The 18,838-nt window shown below is 41.3% G+C and overlaps 1 protein-coding gene across 9 annotated transcripts in view; it reads left to right on the top strand.

Annotated features, from left to right (window-relative positions):
* PLCH2 (phospholipase C eta 2) overlaps positions 1-15,726 on the top strand; it is a 340,028-nt gene extending 324,302 nt beyond the window's left edge. For all 9 annotated transcript variants that reach the window (XM_029579065.1, XM_029579069.1, XM_029579064.1 and 6 more), the window contains 2 exons: positions 4,267-4,606; positions 12,953-15,726. In XM_029579065.1, coding sequence (XP_029434925.1) covers positions 4,267-4,606; positions 12,953-14,709 — 2,097 coding nt within the window. In that variant the 3' untranslated portion in view covers positions 14,710-15,726. The remainder of the gene's footprint in view (positions 1-4,266; positions 4,607-12,952) is intronic.
* The last annotated feature ends 3,112 nt before the right edge of the window (positions 15,727-18,838 follow it).

Genomic DNA, 18,838 nt, shown 5'->3' with positions numbered 1-18,838 from the left:
TATTTCTCTTTATTTACCGATATGTACAGAAGTGCCATCGGAGGCCTTATGTATGGTAGGAAATTTTGCCGATGATGACATTCAATTATATTGTGACAATCTTTTCTATATCTTGGAGGGGAGGAGGGGCCATCAAACGCAATCTTTACTATTAAATTCCAAGAAACAAAAAAATGAAGATTAAAATATAAGTATTTCAGTCTCTTAGAACCATTTTTTTGTGGAGAAAATGGCCACCTGTAAATGTAGAATGTGTATAGCCAACGGCATTGCATTATAATGCCTGAAATTCACTGTTTTGGCATCCTGGTACTGACGAAGTCTTTCAAGAGAAGAATGCATTCTTGATATCACAGCAGGTGAAGGGTGGATTGCCTTACAAGAACGGTCATACTTTTTCATTTCCTACATGCATTTCTGTTTTACCCTTTGATTTCTTGGCTAAGTTATTTTAATTTGATAAATAGACTGCTTAAAAAAAGTTGTTGCACAGCTAACTAAGGTTCAACCCAAAACGATAATCTTAAAAAATATATCAGTTGAATGCAGTTTTCAAAACACAATCATAAATAGATAATTACAAAAATGATAATAAATAATAGCCTGAAACCCAGCTAAAGCCTGCTCTCATTCTTACTAAGGAATGGACTAGGTGAGTTCTTGAATTAATTACAAAAACAAAAAATATATATATATAAATGTTGATGGACAAGACCAACCTACTTCAGAAACTCAGTCCCTAATGAGCTCCAAAGAGGTGGCCTTTCCCCAACTCTGGCCACCCCTTCAGCCCCTAGTGACATAATCAGGAGGCCTGGAGTCGGAGTGTCCTCAGGTAGACCTGGCAGGGAGAGCTTCATGGCCACATCTTTTGGTGAGGGAAAGGAATGAAGTGCTTCCTTCAGCGGGGGAAAGAGGATGACAAAGTGAACAAAACTCCTTTTCCACTAGTCACAAGCTATGCAGTGGTTCACTGTTTAATTGTAGGAGTTTTTAGTTCAGCTTTAAAGGGTTGTGTTGACCAACCCTGTAGGTCGATGATAACACTGGGCATTTCCATTGTGCAGACTCTAGGATTCAGGTGTAGCATGCAGGTGATGTGTGTCATTCTCAGAGAGCCGGAGGATGATCACTGTTGCAGAAGTGATCCTTGTTGGATCAAGAAGGGCACAGAAGGCTTCACTGGAAGACCTTAATCACTTGGCAATGTCAACCCAAGGGGAACAGTAGGAGAAAACAGTGGGAATGGAAATGTAAATTTGAAAAGATTATTACCACATAACTCCCTGCACATTCGATATTACAATCTTTTAAATCTGTTGATGGTGAAAACTAGTTTTGATGATCCGGCTGCATGGGGTATGGATGAGCACTTAAAACACTGCTGCTCCAGCCTCAAATTCCTTCCTCCTCCCCTCACACTCTCACTCACACTCTCACTCTCACTCACTCTCTCACTCTCACACACTCACTCACACATAGTGTGGGCACTTCTAGATTGCTGTTCCCTTTAAACTTTACCCCTGAAAGAATGGCAAGTGGCATAAAGATTCAGATTCTCTTAAATGTCCCGGAATGTTACAAAAACCAGAAGAAATCTGAAGGCAATTTTAAACTACTGGCTGTCTTTTAACAGCCAAATAAAAGTTATAACATTTATTCAACGTGCAAAAAATTAGGTTTTTTTGTTTTTGTTTTTGTTTTTTTAATTTCTAAACTGAGCAAACATGTCTCAAGTTCCAAAATTTTTAAAGAGAAATCCGGGGTGGGGTTTTTTTCCCCAGATGCACTGGGAACTTTGCCTTCTTTCTGTGCCCTTAATTTCTAGGCAAAATAATCGTGAACAGAAGCGATGTCAGGAAGTCCTCAGTCTCCAGATACTTTAGAGCCCAAAATAAAAGTGAGAAGCGGTCTGCACTTTCAGGAGCCCATTAAAAAATTAATTTCTTATGTACTTTGAAAACTTATAGCAAGCTGTTGTGATGTTTTGTTTTTTTTAATTATTATTATTTATAACACAAATCTGGGCTGTCTGTGGTTTGTCTGCTCTGTGGCTTCCAGGTCTTACTATTGAGTTTAATTTTATGGTCTGGGATGTGGGGAGGTTTAAAATTACTCGGTTGATTGGTTTTGTATCGTTTCCTATCTGAAATGACACAGAAAAGAAATTGCATTTGCGGGTGCCAGAACACAGAAATGAAACAAAAATATTAGTAAACAAAAAGGACAAGGGAATAAATGTGGTGGGGGTTTTTTTTCCATACAGACCCCTATTTACAATTACAACATGTGGTTTGGAAACCAAGTTATCTTGTCTGATTAGCAGTTAGGCTGAGCTCTGGCACTGCCATTTGTGCGTGACAGCCTAATCCTCGCTCCTAAGATCTATTGCAGCAGCTCGGGGCAGTAAGGCTTGTACAGGAAAAGACAGATGAACACTTCTTATCACAGAAAGGTGAACCATGAATGTGCACCCATTACCTCTATATTTATGCAGCTCTGGGGGCTACAAGACCAGGGGATTTTAGGATGGAGCCTGATTTAAAAACATTCGCGACCTGGAACCACGGGATGCCTGATAATATCATCGTGTAATTTGACAGTTTTATGTCTCCGCATACCTGCTTGCAAACTAAAAAGAGTTCGCCATTGGCATGGATGTGCATTTGTTTGAAACAATGTAAGAAATATCGATGGGATTTCTTATGTCGTTTTTGTTTCTGAAATAAAAAAAATGTTTTGGAGGAGGTTTGTTTTTTTTTTTGTTTCATCATTTCATTTTTTGAAGAGGCACCTGCTGTTTCAGAAAATCAAAAAATAAATTTTGGGCTGCATATTTAGTTAATTTAAAATAATGCCTTTCAAAATTATGGTCATAGAGGTGCACAATAAAAATGCATAAAATGCACCATAAATAATAAAACATATCAGCAAAATATCACAAAGAACAGAACATCTTTAAACAGTTATGTAATAAAGGCTACAAAGACATCCTACATCCCTACCAGTTTCATTTCTAGCAGTCTGGCTGTTGGACACAAGGGAGCTCCCTTTTCTCACAGATACATCTGTTGGGAGTTTTCATTCCTACTTGAAAAATATATAACAAAAATTTTAGTAAAACATTTTATTTATTTATTTTGCATTTGTAGGCCGCCTATACTGAGGCCTGCAGCAGCTTACAGTAAAACATAACTTAACAAGCAATAGTACTCTCAGTCTCAAAGGCTAAATTTAACAGAACATTGACCTGTAATTATGATTCTGAATTTACAAGACTTCCTTGGATTTATGCTGTGTCATCAGCCTAGGTGCCATAAGGGATGACTGATCCAGTCCTCGTTTTGCACCCTGGCATGTATGGACTTGTAGTTCTCATTTCTTTAAGACCTACGGGATCTACAAGTTCATGACCCTTATTGCATGCAACTTACTGGTATATCTAGTATTAATTAATTGTCAGCAAGCTGCCTGCCTATCAGGGACTGTTGGATGAATGAAAATGACTTAACTTTGTTCTCCCTGTTGGTGACATAATTGGGCCATCCAACTGATCAATGTCTGTTTCAGTGTTGGGTATTCCTTTCATGCCTTGAATGCCATCGTTGGCCAGGAAGATGCAGCTTAAATTTCAAAAGTTTTTCTCACCAGGCAAAAACAAATTGGGGTATAAGGCAATAGTTAAGGATGTATACCTTCCAAGTCACAGAGCAAACACACCTGTACAACTCAGTTTTATGTTTTTAAACTGTAGATCTTTTTATGCTATTCAAGTGAAAGTGAGCCATCTCAAGGCGGTCCATTGACCTGCATGAAGTTAGTTGATAATCTCAGCAAAAGAGACTTAGCGTGGAGACTGAACTACAGTCTGCCCTGCATAGAGAAGCATGATCTCTCTTTTTAGCATGGCTGAGGCGCATTGTTAACAGTAGGCGTCAGCTTGGGACTGCTATTGTCCAAACTGGACCTGTTCTATGGGCAAATGGAGGACTTCAGTTTCTAGCACTGTCGATCTGAAGCCTTTCACAAGCACTAAAACAAATGGAAACTAAAAATAAAATAAAAAGGAGTAAAATGTTATAGTCTAACCATAAGAAGCCTAAAACGAATTCTGAATAATTTGGAAAATGTCATCATAACATGGGGGATTTTTTTCCTTTTCGTTTTCCTCATACGTTAATCTTCATTATTTCTGACATTCCTGCATGGGGCAAACTTTCCTTTTATATTTTTTTCTTGCTTGTTTCTTTCCTTTTTTCTCGGCAGGTCAAGCAGGCTATGGGCTTAAAAGGACTTTTTCTCAGAAACCCAAAACAGGCCTCCCTCGACAGTCATGCTGCTGGGCAGCTGCATCGGAAACCCTCCTTTAGCAGCCACATCTTACGGAGGACCGCCAGTGCTCCCACCAAGGGCCAGCAGAAGACCAGAAAGGGCTTCCCTGAGATTGCCATTGATACCAAAGACAACAGCTCGGAAGGAACTAGTGAAGACAGGGATTTGGATGACTCATCGCAGCCTCGCTTTGACAAAGATCCAGAAAGCGCTTCCCCAGCACCTGTTCTAAGGGACGGCTCCGATGGGGAGCTCCACAGCAAGGGGTTTAAAGGTAAGAGCTGTAGTTCCAGTAAAAGCAAAACTCAGGCTGACTCGCTAAAGGCTACCATTTTCAGTGAACCGGTGAGGAGGTCTGACCAGGTCCGTCATCGCGAGAGCCCTAGTGAAAAGTCGGGTGTCTTTGCCCGATGTGCCATGAATGGATCGGGTAGGATTGGAATGGCGACCAACTGTATGAAATGTATGATTGGTTCAAGTGAGAGTCCCGATTTAGAGTTCGGATGGAACGATAACATGACCCAACCTCTTGCAAGAGATATACCACAGCCCAATCAGTATAGCAGCATCAATGGAGAGGAAGGGCTAGAGCTGCAGTCCTATAGTGTGACAGAGCAGCCTAGAAGGCGGCTGTCAGATTTACAAACTTTTGGCAATCATGGGAACACAGACGATTTACCAAGAAATGCTCAGTCTTTTGTGACCCCAGGCAAGAAAAGTGGAGAATCAAAGTGTTCCGGGGTGAAAAACCATCCTCAGCAAAGATGGCAGTGCCAGTCAGGTGGCAAATATGGAAGCACTGTCAACTTGGTTACCACCAGCTGTGGATCGGCTTCGTCCACCTCCAGCAGCCTAGAGAGCCTTGAAAGTCCAGAACTAACTATGCACTGGCCTGAAAACTCACGAAGGCAAGTGGGCACCCTACAGAGGGAAATGAATGCCTTGTTTGTTCAAAAAATGGAGGAAATTCGAAGTAATTCCCCTATATTCTTTGCTGGTAAGACTAGATTTTCTTCATCCCATTGCCCATCTTAGACTGCCTCATTGCTTCAGCATTGCTTAGACGTTTCCATATTGCTTAATTTTCTTTTGCCATTCAACATCATTTTCTTTTGTAACACAGAGTTGGGCAAAGCTAACTTGAGCAAAGACTGTAACTCAGTTTTACATCTTGTCAGCAGAGTCAAACAGGGCCAAGACAGAGCATAGGCTGAGTCAAAGCAGCTTTTGACTTCCAGTTGAAAATATGATCTAATCAACAGTCCAGCATCTTAAGTCCTAGGAAAGTTACAGTGAATACTAGAAGAGTGGCTTTTCTCCATTGACTGGAGTTATAATCACTGGTTGTCCTCTCCCAGGAATACAACTGGATTGCTGTAGGAGTGTTTTGTCCACTGAATGGACAATATTATCTTTGTTTAATTAACAGGCTAGAAGGATCAAAGTATTGTGTCTTTAGGAAAGGACCTTACGTTTCTCCCAGATAATTCCACATCCAGTTGAGCCAGTTTGGGCTATGGCCTGCTTCAGCTATGGACTTCTGTCCAGCTTCTTTTTTTCTAAAGAAAATGGGAGCTACAAGTTCAGAGATGAAATGGGGCAGAAGCAGCACAAGTTCAGCCTGCATCCATGACCCAGAACTATCGGGGAAACTCTTCCTTAACCCTTTTAGCTTTGCCCCAACTTAGGGTTACCTTTCAGTTTTCTGGATTGCTCAGTTCTATGGCAACATTATTTTTCTTTAGATGTGTCTCAGCTAGACCCAGTCATACCCTCATCTAGTAAATGTGTAGTTGTATATCTGTGTGTGGTGTGTCTTAAAGCATATTGTGAGGTCAATCGGAACAATCAAGCAGAGCATCATCTCAAGCACTAAAATACATATTATCCATCACCTGAGACATCAAATGTTATTTTTACTAAAACTACAAAACTGTAGGTAAAATATTATTTCAAAGCATGTACTGTAAAAAAATAAAATAAAACTGGCTTGTGTTTTAATAATCATTTGATATTGCAGAGATATTATAAATAGGATTGGCACAAATGTTGGACTTGGTAGCAGCAGTACTGTATTGTGCTCCTCCATTCCTTGCCAAACATTGCCGGGGTCAACAGAGCTGTACCAGAGCATAAAAAAAAAATTATTTTTTTTTATGCTCTGGTACAGCAGGTGGAAGCTGTCGTCCATGAACCACTGTTAGCTCCTTTCCCACCCCTGGTTTAATTTAAATTCTTGTTTTCAGTTTGGAGAGTGACCGAGGTTCCTCCTAGTGCATCAGTTTAGACTTTTCCTCCTTTGCCTCTGCTTTTCTAGTCCCGTTTTGAATGCAATCCACACCCATAAAGATTGTGCAAACCAAAGCTGAGTATGTACACAGAAAAACGTTTAGTTTTGGTTTTTTTTATTCATTTTGTTTAATAGAAATGAAATAAACACCAAAGCACAATAGAAAAAAGGAAAGGAAGGGACTGGTCCCCGTGCCACAACCCCAGCTCTGAAGTAGTAAAAATTACCCCTCCCTGTATCCATCTTACCCCATTGGTGGGGTTGTAGAAGCTGAAATGGGGCAGGGAGGATCCCCAGGTGCTCCTGCCCTGCCGGGTCTCGTTTTCAAAATGGCAGCGATTGGTCCTGCAGCCCCGCCCTATTCTGTTGTACGGCCGTACGTTAAATAAGGAGACGCGGCGGGGCAGAAGCCACTGGGGATCAACCAATTTGGTGACTATCGACCACAACAAATACGACTTTTTTTAAATGTGAAGGCTAGAGGGAATTGGCAGGAATTAAATGGGGCTATGCACAAAGAAATTGTGCGTTATAATCCAGTGTTATGGCTTGAAAACAGTTTGTAGCATTTTGTGCCTACATAAGTTTGAGAAATAAACTTTCAGAAACCCCTGCAAGAAGGTAAAGTGGAACTATTTTAAACTCATTTATTCAATTTTCCCATAGAAGTCTTTAACACAATGAGGTCCATCTTCAGACACAGTCCAGATAGCAAAGTTAGCCGAACAAACTTTAGAGGCATATTCAGTAGTGCAGCTGCACATCTGAATATAGCTGGATACCTTAAAGTTAACTGGCTAACTATATCTGCCTAATTTTAGGATAACTCTTTGGCCCAACCAGACTTAGCGGGCTACGTCATCTGGCTAACTCTGAATATTGGAGTTAGCTGCTTAACTTAGGCCTGGATTCGCTAAGGTCACAGACCTTAGCGAATCCAGCGGTAACGGAGGGCAGGGGGCAGTCCTGGGATAGCCGGCAGTGATTGCACCTCCGTGGTGCGATCGCTACTGGCTTTTGCGCTGAATAACTACACCATAAAAGGTGTAGTTATTTGGCGTGAAACTAGCGGCGATAAGGAATCTTACCTTTTCACCGCCAGCAATGTGTCTGCAGCGTCGGTCCCAATGCCGCACCGACTCCGCCCTGAGCTAGCTATCGCACATGAAAAGGGACTTTTCGCGTGCTATAACGTTAGAGAATGACCCCCTTAGCTGGCGAACTCAACTCCTTCCAGTTATGCCCCCAGACCACCCCTAACTTCTCCAGCTGAATGTTAGCTCCTAACTTAGAATTTAGTAGGCTAAGTGTCCAAATATTCATTTAACCAAGTAAATGCTTCTGAATATGGACCTCAATATTTTTTGGTCAATCAGACATTGCAAGCATTTCAAGCAAGAGCTCCATGTCCCAGATGTTTTAAGTGCTGGAGAATGAAATCTGCGGGTCTTTAGGACAGAGGTTGACGTGAGTGACGCTCCCTTATCCAGGGGAGCGAGGGCATGTTCTGGCCAATTAGTACCCGGAGAAGAACACAGGGGACGCATCCAAGTTCATTCACCCCAGAAACCTTTAGAAGCCATCAATTACATTCACCTAGAATCTACTTCTTTTGAGTATTTTGGGTGGTTTAGAGCACCAAAATAAGTTTTGGGGTTTTTCATTTTCTATGCTTTTTGGGTTGTTCCATATTTCATTTTTTCATTTGTTTTATTCTTGGAATTAATATATGGGTTTCTCAGAGCTCGAGGTGAGTACGGGGCATAAAACAAAAAGTCAATGATGTGACAAACTAAAACAAAAAAACGGGATTGGCAATGACACAAAACAACAAATTTCATTGCATCTCCATGTCATTTTAAAACGATGGCACATTCCTAACAAAGACTAGGTTGCTATGGAGATACTTACGTTATTTTAGAGATTGGTACAATTTAAAGCTAAAAAAAAAATCTATTCTCTTTCGATAAATTAATTTCAATGAGGAAGCCAGATTAAGACCCAAGCCTTGCTTTCTTTCATTGCATCCTGAAGGCAAGAGATAGTAAAGTGACATCTCTGAGGTCACCCAGGAGAGCCAGTGGCACAGCTGGGATTAGAACTGAGGTGTACGAAGCAGTAAGTAGAATAGTTCATTGGCATCCCCCAGCATGACAGCACATGCTTTCTGATCGAGAACAAGCAGTCCGAATCTTGAGAAAATTGTAGCTGGAGCCCTTGAAGGCTGTATACCAGGAGTGAGGAATCCCCAGTCATTGATGGCTGCACACTGCTTGGGTTTTCAGGATATCCCTAACAAATATATACGAGAAAGATTTGCATGCTCACTTCCTCAGTTCTATTCAAATCCATCTCATGTTTATTCATTAGGGACAGGTGTGCAGGGCTGGAAGTTCCCACCCTAGCTCTACACCCTTTGTATTATGCTCTTTTCTGGTTCCATTTGTATGTATTTTGGCTTTCTTCCTGAACGAGTTATATAGCTGGTGGAGGGTAGAGCAGATGGTGCCACCTAGTCTAAGCTGTAAGAGATGATAGCTGGCAGCCGCAGACAGGTTCTTCTTGCATGATGGGCAGGTGCTTCTCACTGTTTCAGCACAGGGGGGTTACAGATGTTTCCCAATATTTAAGCGCAGAGAGCTGGGGGAAGGAGTAGCAGGCACTCCCACTGTTTCAGCAGTTTCTCTAGCTGTGGCACTCTTCCTGAATGCAGTTAGGATGTCTGGTAAACCCTTGCCCATGTTTTCAGCCACGATCTTTAACCACTGTTCTGATCTTCCACTGATGTCCGCAGCCTCTCAGCTGTTCCAACAGTCTCCTGAGCTACAAGTCCACATGTTGTGCCCTTACTATTTAAAACAAAATTAATAAAATAACATTTGGTGATGGAAATAGCAAAGCTTGGATTGTGCTCTGATTGGATAAGATCCTATGCCGATTGTTAAGAATTCTCTTGCATTTATTTTCCCTGCATTAATTTCTCCCTTGATGAACTCTCTCTTCTCTGACTAACCTTTCTCCTTTCTTCTGCCCTCTTCCCATGCTCGCACTATCTTTCTCTCTCTCTAGTTCAGAACTGAAAGGATGAGCCCATTAAGGTAACAGTTTCTGTCTGAGTGATCGTTATTCAAGTACAATCATGTTGACCTGTGGAAATTTGTGCTCGGACTTCTAAAGAGTTGTTTACTAAATTTATACTGTGCATGTGACCCAGGCCGTCCCTGTAAAAAAAAAATAAATGTTAATTTCACTAACCGTTAAATAGAATTCATGGAAGCTCCTCCAGAGCTGAACATCATTACTGCAGATTCATCCAATATTTACTCCAGTTTAGCTCCAGGAACTGAGGAACAGGATCTACATGCTGTTTTACTGTCATGTTGCATTTTCTTTCGACAACTAATGTCCAGCTGCAGGGCTTTTTCCCCTTTGCCAGGGTACTAGGGCTTAGCCATTGAGAGGACACAATACAGCCTGATTGATGAATTGGATGCAACTGATGTCTCTCACCGAGAGAGTGGCGTTCGTGGTGGATAATGCCGACACAAATTAGCTCTTGAGGCATTTATTCAAACTTGGGCGGCCTGAAACAGCGACATTAAGAGTTTATGTAGCTTAATTTTAGTAGTACGTATAAGACACGTTCACTTAGTTATGAAGATTTGATATTCCGCCTCTTCCCAAGGTTGGTCCCAAGGGGGATTACAATAAATTTAAATGAACAGAAGCAACAGAGCAGCTTACAGTCAGACCTGACATACAAGGGTTGCCCATTCTCATGACTCATGGAGCCGTGTGTGTGTGTGTGAAATGAATTACCTAAGATTCATGCTTGGTGAGAACTAAACCTTTATTTAATGGGGAAGCCATGATAAACCCTCAATCTGTACTGTACCCATCCCAGTACCCGGCCTTGCGTGCTGTTCACAAGTCTCTCTTTCTTGGCGAGCTTTGCATTGTGGTCGGTGGCTATGGTTTGGGCACGTTTCTCTGTGCATCCAGTGAATCCTGAGCATTTGTTTTCATGGAGTACTGAGCAATCCTGTATTCTCTTTATGAAAGCAATGCTGCTGTTGCCATTTTACAAGAGTGCAAGTTCCTTTGAACAAACCATCATCTTCCTTGGAATGGTTACAGTGGAAGAACACTGAGACGTACGAGAGATGCTTCTCAAGGCTCTCATTAAAGTTCTGGCACTGTTATTAAAATCAGCCCCAGGCCAGTCAAGGTGCCTCTGGATCTTCACTGCCCCCTTAGCAGTGGATAAAAGTTGCAGGACAGATTAGGCTTTTCTGCCTGATGAAAAAGAATATTTAAAAGGATGTCGGAAATTCCCTGCACTTCAGCTGATCTGTAAGGTCCTGTGCTAAATTAATGGGCAAACTGGATGGGCCATATGGTCTTTCTCTGCCGACATGCTTCTGTGTTTCTGCCTTTACCTCACTTACTCCACAAAGAGGAGTTCAAACCACCACAGAAAGCTGTCGACGTGTTAGTATCAGGATATGGTTTTTAAATGGCAAAAATTTGAAACTTCAAAACCACTTCAGTTAACCAAGTTGAAAGCAGAATTAACGTAGCTGAGGATGACAAGATCAGTTGCTGACCCTTTTCCTTTTTTGAAGAAAGAAAGAGGCAGGCCCAACTAAAGGGCAAGCCAGGTTTAAATAGCAGGCTTATGCCTTTAGCGTTGCATATTATCTTACATAGAGTGACATCTGACTGATCTCAGAGGTGACTTCATAATTAAGAACAACCATGATTAAGAACTATTATGGAATAATAGTAAAATGTTTAGTCTATACAATGTTTGCATGCTTCATGCTGCTAGCACTATTTACATATTTTGCCATCAACGTGGATATTGAACAAGACACCAGTGCATTCAACCAATGATTCCTGAGCCTCTCCTGGCTCCCAGAATATGCATGAGAGAGATTTGCATACACTGGGACTCCAATGTATGCAAATTTCTCATGCATATTTATTATGAGTATCCTGAAAATCAAACCGGTTATGGAGAGAGTTGGGGATCATTGCATTAAGCTACATTAACTGTCCTAAGAAAAAACTTGCTCTCCATTAAGGATGTGCATTCATTTTAAAACAGACAATTTTATTTTTTGTTTTTATACCCTAAAACAAATGCAGAATTCCCTCTTCCCCCTTTCAGGTTCATTCATTTTGGAAAATAGTATCCACCATTTTTTTTGAAACAAAAACGAAAAAATAAATAAATAAACAAAGCCCACAAAAGGAAAAAATGAATAAGAAGAGATCAGAATATAATATTTTCTTCACCCATCCCTACTGTCCATATTAGCGCTAGGCTGATCTGGCTGCAGCTGTAATAACAATATGGATGCATTAAATTGCTCTGGAACCAATCTGCAAAGTCTGTGCAGTAATATGAGCAGAATGTGGCAGTGGAACTCATTCCAGAGATTTTTCTTCAGTTTCTAAAGGCAAAATCTTTTCCACTGTGTTAATCTTCATCATGTGTTTTCAGTTTGAATACAAATAATCAGCCACCCATTCTCCGGCACAAAAGCAAATGGAGCGAATGGGAGGAGTAAGATGTTTGGCTAATTGCCTTTCTTGGTGGTCATGTTCCATATTTATGAAATCTACAGCTTTGATGCAAGACTCGTATGAAAAGCTGAATATGTAGTGTGCATGCGTAATAAAACCAGTGGCTGGCACTTGCTTCAAAAGTCTGTAGTATGCTGGAGCCTTTTTCCAACTATGGGAACTGGAAACCAAGCAACACAGTGGTTCATGCAGCACAATTATAAAGGGTGTTTTGTTTGTTTGTTTTAGAGAGGATATTGTCTTAATTAGTGATCCTGGCAAAGTTCTTTGCCCATGCATCAGTCCAAAAATTCCAGCAGCAAGATAAGGCCTGGGGTTTTCATCTACTTTGTGTACCGAGTGCTAGCTATTAATTGGCTGGGGGTAGTGGAGGAGGTAGGAAAAGAATGTGGGGCCTGCTGAAGAGGGGTCTCGTGCTATGGCCTCCTGCGTCTTACTTAAAGTAATGAATAATGTTTGGATGAAATCTACTTTTGTTTTGGGTTTTTTTGGCCAGTTTCCTGAATATGCTCACAATCTGTGCTCAGAAACGGAAGGATCACAATTCCTGACTATTTAGAAGTTCAGTTGACTTAAAACATTGGGCTGCTTGGTTTCCAGCTTTGGTGTTGTACATCCTGCCATTTTGGTTGAGTTGTATTAAGTTCTCTTACATCCACAGCTATTTCTGTGGCAGTATGGGATGAGAGCATTTGCTTAGTGTGTAGGCACTGAAATTTTCACCTTCTTCTTTTTCAGATGCCCTCAGTTTCTCGATGCACAGATCTGTCTCTTCTTTATGCAGCCTTGAAACCATTACTGAAGAGCCCATCATTGCCAAGGAAAAGACTTGCTTTGGTTCTTTTCCTCAGCCAGACACCCCTGCCAGCGAATCAGAAGAAAGGGCTTTACTTGGCCGTTCCAAAGAATCTCATTTAGAATGCAGTAGTAGCTCATCCAGTCAATCCGAAAACTCGTCTTTAGAAAACGAACAGAAGATGGGCAGCTCTGCAGCACATAAAATCAAGGTCTCCATTACTGCTTCCACAGGCATGGTTGTTCAGGGAAATAGATCTACAGATGCCGAAGGGCATTTCAAAGACATAAATAGCTATGCACTAACACATGGTGATGGAAAAGGAGAATCTGTTGCAGTAGTTTACAATAATATCAAGCAAGGAGTGTCCATGTTGAGTGATGATTCAACTAATTCCTCTGCGGATTGCCAGAAGGAAATATTCCAAGCTGGTATAGTATTATTAAACGGAAAAAACATTCTTGATTCTAAGGAGAAGTCTAATGGCACAATAAATACACAACTGCAAAAAAATGTGCAAATACATACAGGCATAGTGTCAGTGTCTCATGTTTCTTGGAGGACCCCAACTATTAAGAGTTTAATGGTTCAACAACCTTTAATTTCCCAGCCTGGGGTGCACACATTTGTGAGAAGAACAAAAAGTGAAGGGCACGTGACTTCAGACTGTTCAGCCTTAAGAACAAATTCTACATGCCAGTCCCCAGTGGCTGAAGTATATTCTGATGCCACTGTGAATGATAGGATCTGGAGTAAGTTGGAATCCAGTAGTCATCGGGACAGCATGTCTTCGTCTTCCAGCATGTCATCCAATGACACAGTGATTGATCTTTCTTTGCCCAACCTAGCTCGGAAAAGCCTGCCAGATCTAGACAGCAGCTATGATGAAAATTTTGCAAACTTGATTGTTAAGAAGACCATGCGACTGCGGTCAGCGACAACATCAGGGAATGAAATGCCAGTGGTTGCCAAGAGCAAGTCCAACCCTAACTTAAGATCTAATCAACAAGTAGTTGATGAACTCCGTCCAAGACCTCTGGTCAAGGAAACTGAAAAATCATTTGTGCAAACTCCTAGGAGACATACTTGGAGTAGACTGTATATGGAAAATCTTAAACAGAATTCTTTAAAGTCCAAAGCACAAGAAAACAAAGCAGCAATAGCAACATCTACCCACACAAAATCCAAAAGTCTCGGTGATCTAACATCTGATGATATCTCTTGCAATTTTGAAAGCAAATATAGAAGCATCAGTAGAAGCTTTGTGACCAATTCAATGCGGGTCCAGTGGCGACAGTCGAGCATGAGGACATCAGCAAAGACCCAGGACAATCTGACAGAGCAGCTTAGGAAGCTAACAAGCTTCCAGCAAGAAAATGATATTACCTCACCAACAGGTTTTGAGCCCATTGAATTCGAAGAGGAAGGCCCATGCCTTATTCGGCGGTCATCATCTAGAAGTCAAAGTAGAGTGCGAAACATTGCAAATAGAGCAAAACAGGCTCAAGAGAGGCAGCGCTTGCAAAGTCTAAGTCCAGTAAGCAGTAATCCCATTGAAGAAAGGGGAAATCCTGAGGGGGCCTGCTCCATTCCCAAAGGTATCTGCATGGATTCGGCTTCACCTAGCAATCGGTTTACGACACAGCCTAAATCCCAAGCAGACCTGGACAATAAGGTCATCTATAAGCTGAAACTCTAATGCTGTGAAGAGCTGAACAAAGTTGGTATCTGCATTTCTTTCATGGGCCATATTTATAAATAATTAATTTCCTGAGCATCACCTGGCATGAAGGAATGGCTCAGGCAGGGTTTGAGGTAAAATTTACCAGCCAAGGCTAAGGTTTTGAATGCCGTCACAATCAGCACTTAAAGGTATCTTGAGCTCTTCACATTCATTCTAAAGCACTTTGCAAGTTATAAATTCCAGGCACAAAAGGTCTTCCTCTAGAATGTCGTTTTTCAGAGAAGGCCACAGCGGAGTATGGTTCTGTTTTTGCCTCCTGGTTTCTTTCGGAGAGACAACTTCATGAAATTAAGAAATATACTCCAGTCTTGTGACTTGGGTCTCTGTCAAAACAACATCCGAATTATTTACATCTGTGCCAGAATTTACTTTAGAAACCACACAGGAAATACCTTCTACTAACTTTGCTCAGCTCAGTGATAACTAAAATATATGCCACTATTTCCCTTGCAAAATTTTGTGAGTCTGTCATATTATAGTGTTTTAACAATGCTGCTGTATATAGCACCTTGGAAATTCAGTTTTAGCTTTTTTTTTTTTTTTTTGCACTGCCATGCAAGATTTTCAAATATGTTTCAAGTATGTTTTAAAAGAATAAAGATATATTTAAATTTTTAGACCAACATATTTAGAATTTAAAAGAATTTAAGAGTATTCTTTTTTGTTGTTTGTCATTTTGTATTTTTTATCTTTTTTTTTCCCCAGAGACTTCATTGTAAGATGTAAATTTTACTTCAGGAATGAAAGTGTGTCTTAAAAAAAAAAAAAAAAAAAGAGGGGGAATAAGGTTTAAAAAATCTCGATTCATTTAAAAACCTAGATCTTTAGGATGGGTGGGGGAGGAGTTCATTTTTCCCCGTCCCTTGTCATTTTTTTTGTTTGTAAGAATTGTTCTCTGTATATATTGAGACATTTTAAAGTGTATTTGTAAAACCAGCGGACACTAATCAAATAAAAGTATTTAATCTTTTGCTTTCTGGGATATTTAAATGAAATTAATGTAAGATTTTGTTTTATATATATATATATCTTGTAGGCGTATGCTGAGAATTGGAGATGGTGGAAGAGGTAGGTAGGGGGTTTCAGACTATCACGCTACACCCAGAAGAGAGACAATGCATTTGCTTTAAATTCTTTCATTTAGCATTTCACTATTATTTTGCATTTTACCCTCTAGTGGATTATGGCGGGTTGTTTGTTTTTTTGTTTGTTTGTTTTTTTTACTTCCTTGCCTTAAAATATTAGAGGGAAAATTGCATCCCTTGTATAATAATCAGCTTGTGGCTTAGAGCTCTTCTTACATCTACTGCCAGTTCGTGGTTGGCATCTTTCAACAGAAAAATACAGTTTTCTCAGTCCTTTGGACAGCATCTTAATTCCACTAAAACAGAGCACTGAGCAGTCCTCTCGCTGATCCAGTTACCCGATGCAGAAACGAAAAAAAACAGAGTGAAGAGTTCTAAAAATGGGCCAGGTCAACCTGACGCTTGAGTTTTCAAATTAGTCATTGGAGGCACTGCATGCAAGGCCACTCACACACTTTGTCGTTTGGGTCATCCGTTTGTCTTGTTCAGAGGCGCAACAAAGCGAAGTAAGGCGTCAGAAGCCATAATTGCTCATGGGTTAACAAGAACTATGTTTCCAGCCTATCTCTGTAAAGATCGGATGATCCCAAAGGGATTGCGGGCAATTTCTACTAAGCTGCAAACAACCTTCTGGGCGGAGGGTCAGTTGCTGTTGCCGCAGATATCTGTAGGGCTGCAGCATGGTTTTTGTTTCACCAGACCTTACCCATTGGATGTTTGGGTGCCGGAGGAGGCAGTATTTGGTGGAAGAGTACGGGGAATGGATCTTTCGGGTGCCTGCCCATTGTAGGGGAGCTCAGGTACATCCCACTTGTCTGGACTGATCTGGGATATGAACAAGAAAGGAAAATTGGTTCTAACCTGCTAATTTTCATTGCTGGAATACCACAGATCAGCCCAGAGACCTACCCCTTGTATTCAAAGACCGTTACTGACTCTGTAGCTTTATAATGCAGACCAGTATCTATATGTTCATCTTTTAGGGCTGAAGGATTTCAGTTCCTTAGTTTAAGGTGAGGGCTCCAGTTTAGGGGGCTCCAACCCGGGGAGCGTTGATTTGAGTTTGGAGGGTTACAGTCTATTTTGGCTTGGGTACAGGTCAATACTGAGAGCCTGCAGGTGGCACTCTTGGTTATGTAGCAGTGCCTGTAAAGCTTTTATTCTCTGCCTCCATCTGCTGGTAGGGATGCAAAATCCACTTGTCTGGACTGATCTGTGGTATTCCAGGAATGAAAATTAGCAGGTAAGAACCAATTTTTCTATAATGTTTACATTGTTCCTAGAGTGGGAAGCACAGCCTGCAGAACTCTGTGCAACCCTGATGTAACTGCAGGAGGAGAGGAATCCCTCCCTATAACACATAGGCTCCTACTCTACCAACGCTGTAAGATAAAAGGTCCAGAGCTGTCTCTCTAGCACAAAATCCCAACCCTTGAAATCAGTCTGGGACCCTCCACCTTCCCTGCCCACTGGAGAACTGGCTGTTTCTCTTCTAAGCTCTCTTCAGATCTTATGTTTGTAAAAGGACCGTGCTACGTACTTATGGAAATACTCCTCCATGCAGAACTATGATGGGACTTCTAGCATATGCTATACTGTGGTAGGTGCATTGAAGGAAATAAAAGTATCTATTTAAGATTTATTTTTTTTGGGGGGGGGGGGGGGGGGGGGGGGGGGCGGTGAAGGATTGATCTTCATTTTCCCTATTGAAGATGTGAACTGGGAGAGAGTGAGCAGTGGTTAATGACCTGGGAACCAGAGAGCTAGCTTCAAATCCTGCTTCTGCCATTGACACTTGTAACCTTAGGTAAGTCATTTTGTCTTCCATTGCCTTGGATTCTTCTTTGATGGTAAGCTCTCTGAGGAAGGAACTCGTTGTACCTGTATGTAATTTTCTGGCTTAGGGCACCATGTAAGTATTGAAACAACAAAGCTTCCACTGCCAGGGCCTCAGGCGTCCCTTAGGCTCACACGTTCCTCTTCCAGCTGAAACCTCGGTTGGAGAAGATTTGCATTATTCATAGAGAGAACTACAGGCAGTGCATACAGATAGGCAGAACAAACCTATGCCTACAGTACTACCAGACAGACACACACAAGAGAACATTAGATATGCCATACTGGGTCAGACCAAGGGTCCATCAAGCCCAGCATCCTATGTCCAACAGTGACCAATACAAGTCACAAACATTAAATACATCTCAAGCTCCTATTCCTTATTGATTAATAGCAGTTTATGGATTTTTCCTCTAGGAACTTATGCAAACCTTTTTTAAACCCATTACACTAACTGCCCTAACCACAGCCTCTGGCAATGAATGCTAGAGCTTAACTATGCACTGAGTGAAAAAAGTTTCTTAGATTTGTTTTAAATTAGTTACTTACTACACAGAGCTTATGATCTAGTCAAGACACATAGATACCTCTGAGTGCTAATCTCCGATCAAGTTGCTAAAATATGACTAATGCAAGCAATTAGAAAGCAAGCATTCCCCATCGCATTCTGCACCCACAGGCATTCATCCACATCCACAAGACTCTTAACTTCCCCAGCTCTATGGGCACTAATGCAGATCTGGATTCCCAACTCATGCCAGGGCATTCGAAGGCTCCTAATCCTCCTTTGGTTCATTAGAAACTGAAGGCTGCTGGGAAGGGCAGCTCGCTGGACGAGGCCTGCATTTCCCTCTGGTGCTCGGACCTGAATGGGATCATTTCTGAGTGACACAATCAATAAAACAATTGGGGGTTATTGGTGCTAAAGCTCAAGATTTGAACTACATCTAACGGCTTGCACTGGGGTGAGGATTCGTTAGGAGTGGCCTTGAGGATTAGACCTGCACTGTAATGCTTTTGACATACACTGAAAAAAAAAAAGGTCTGAAACCAGTTTGGAGCATAATCTGAGTTGGTTATGGAAATTTTAACTTTAAAAGATCGGTTACAGGGAAAGAATAGAAAAAGAGGTTCTTACTTGTTTCTCCTCTGCCCTTAATCCC

This window comes from Rhinatrema bivittatum, chromosome 15 (assembly GCF_901001135.1).
Source record: "Rhinatrema bivittatum chromosome 15, aRhiBiv1.1, whole genome shotgun sequence".
In the NCBI taxonomy this organism is placed as follows: Eukaryota; Metazoa; Chordata; class Amphibia; order Gymnophiona; family Rhinatrematidae; genus Rhinatrema; species Rhinatrema bivittatum.
This window is presented reverse-complemented; position numbering and strand designations above follow the sequence as displayed.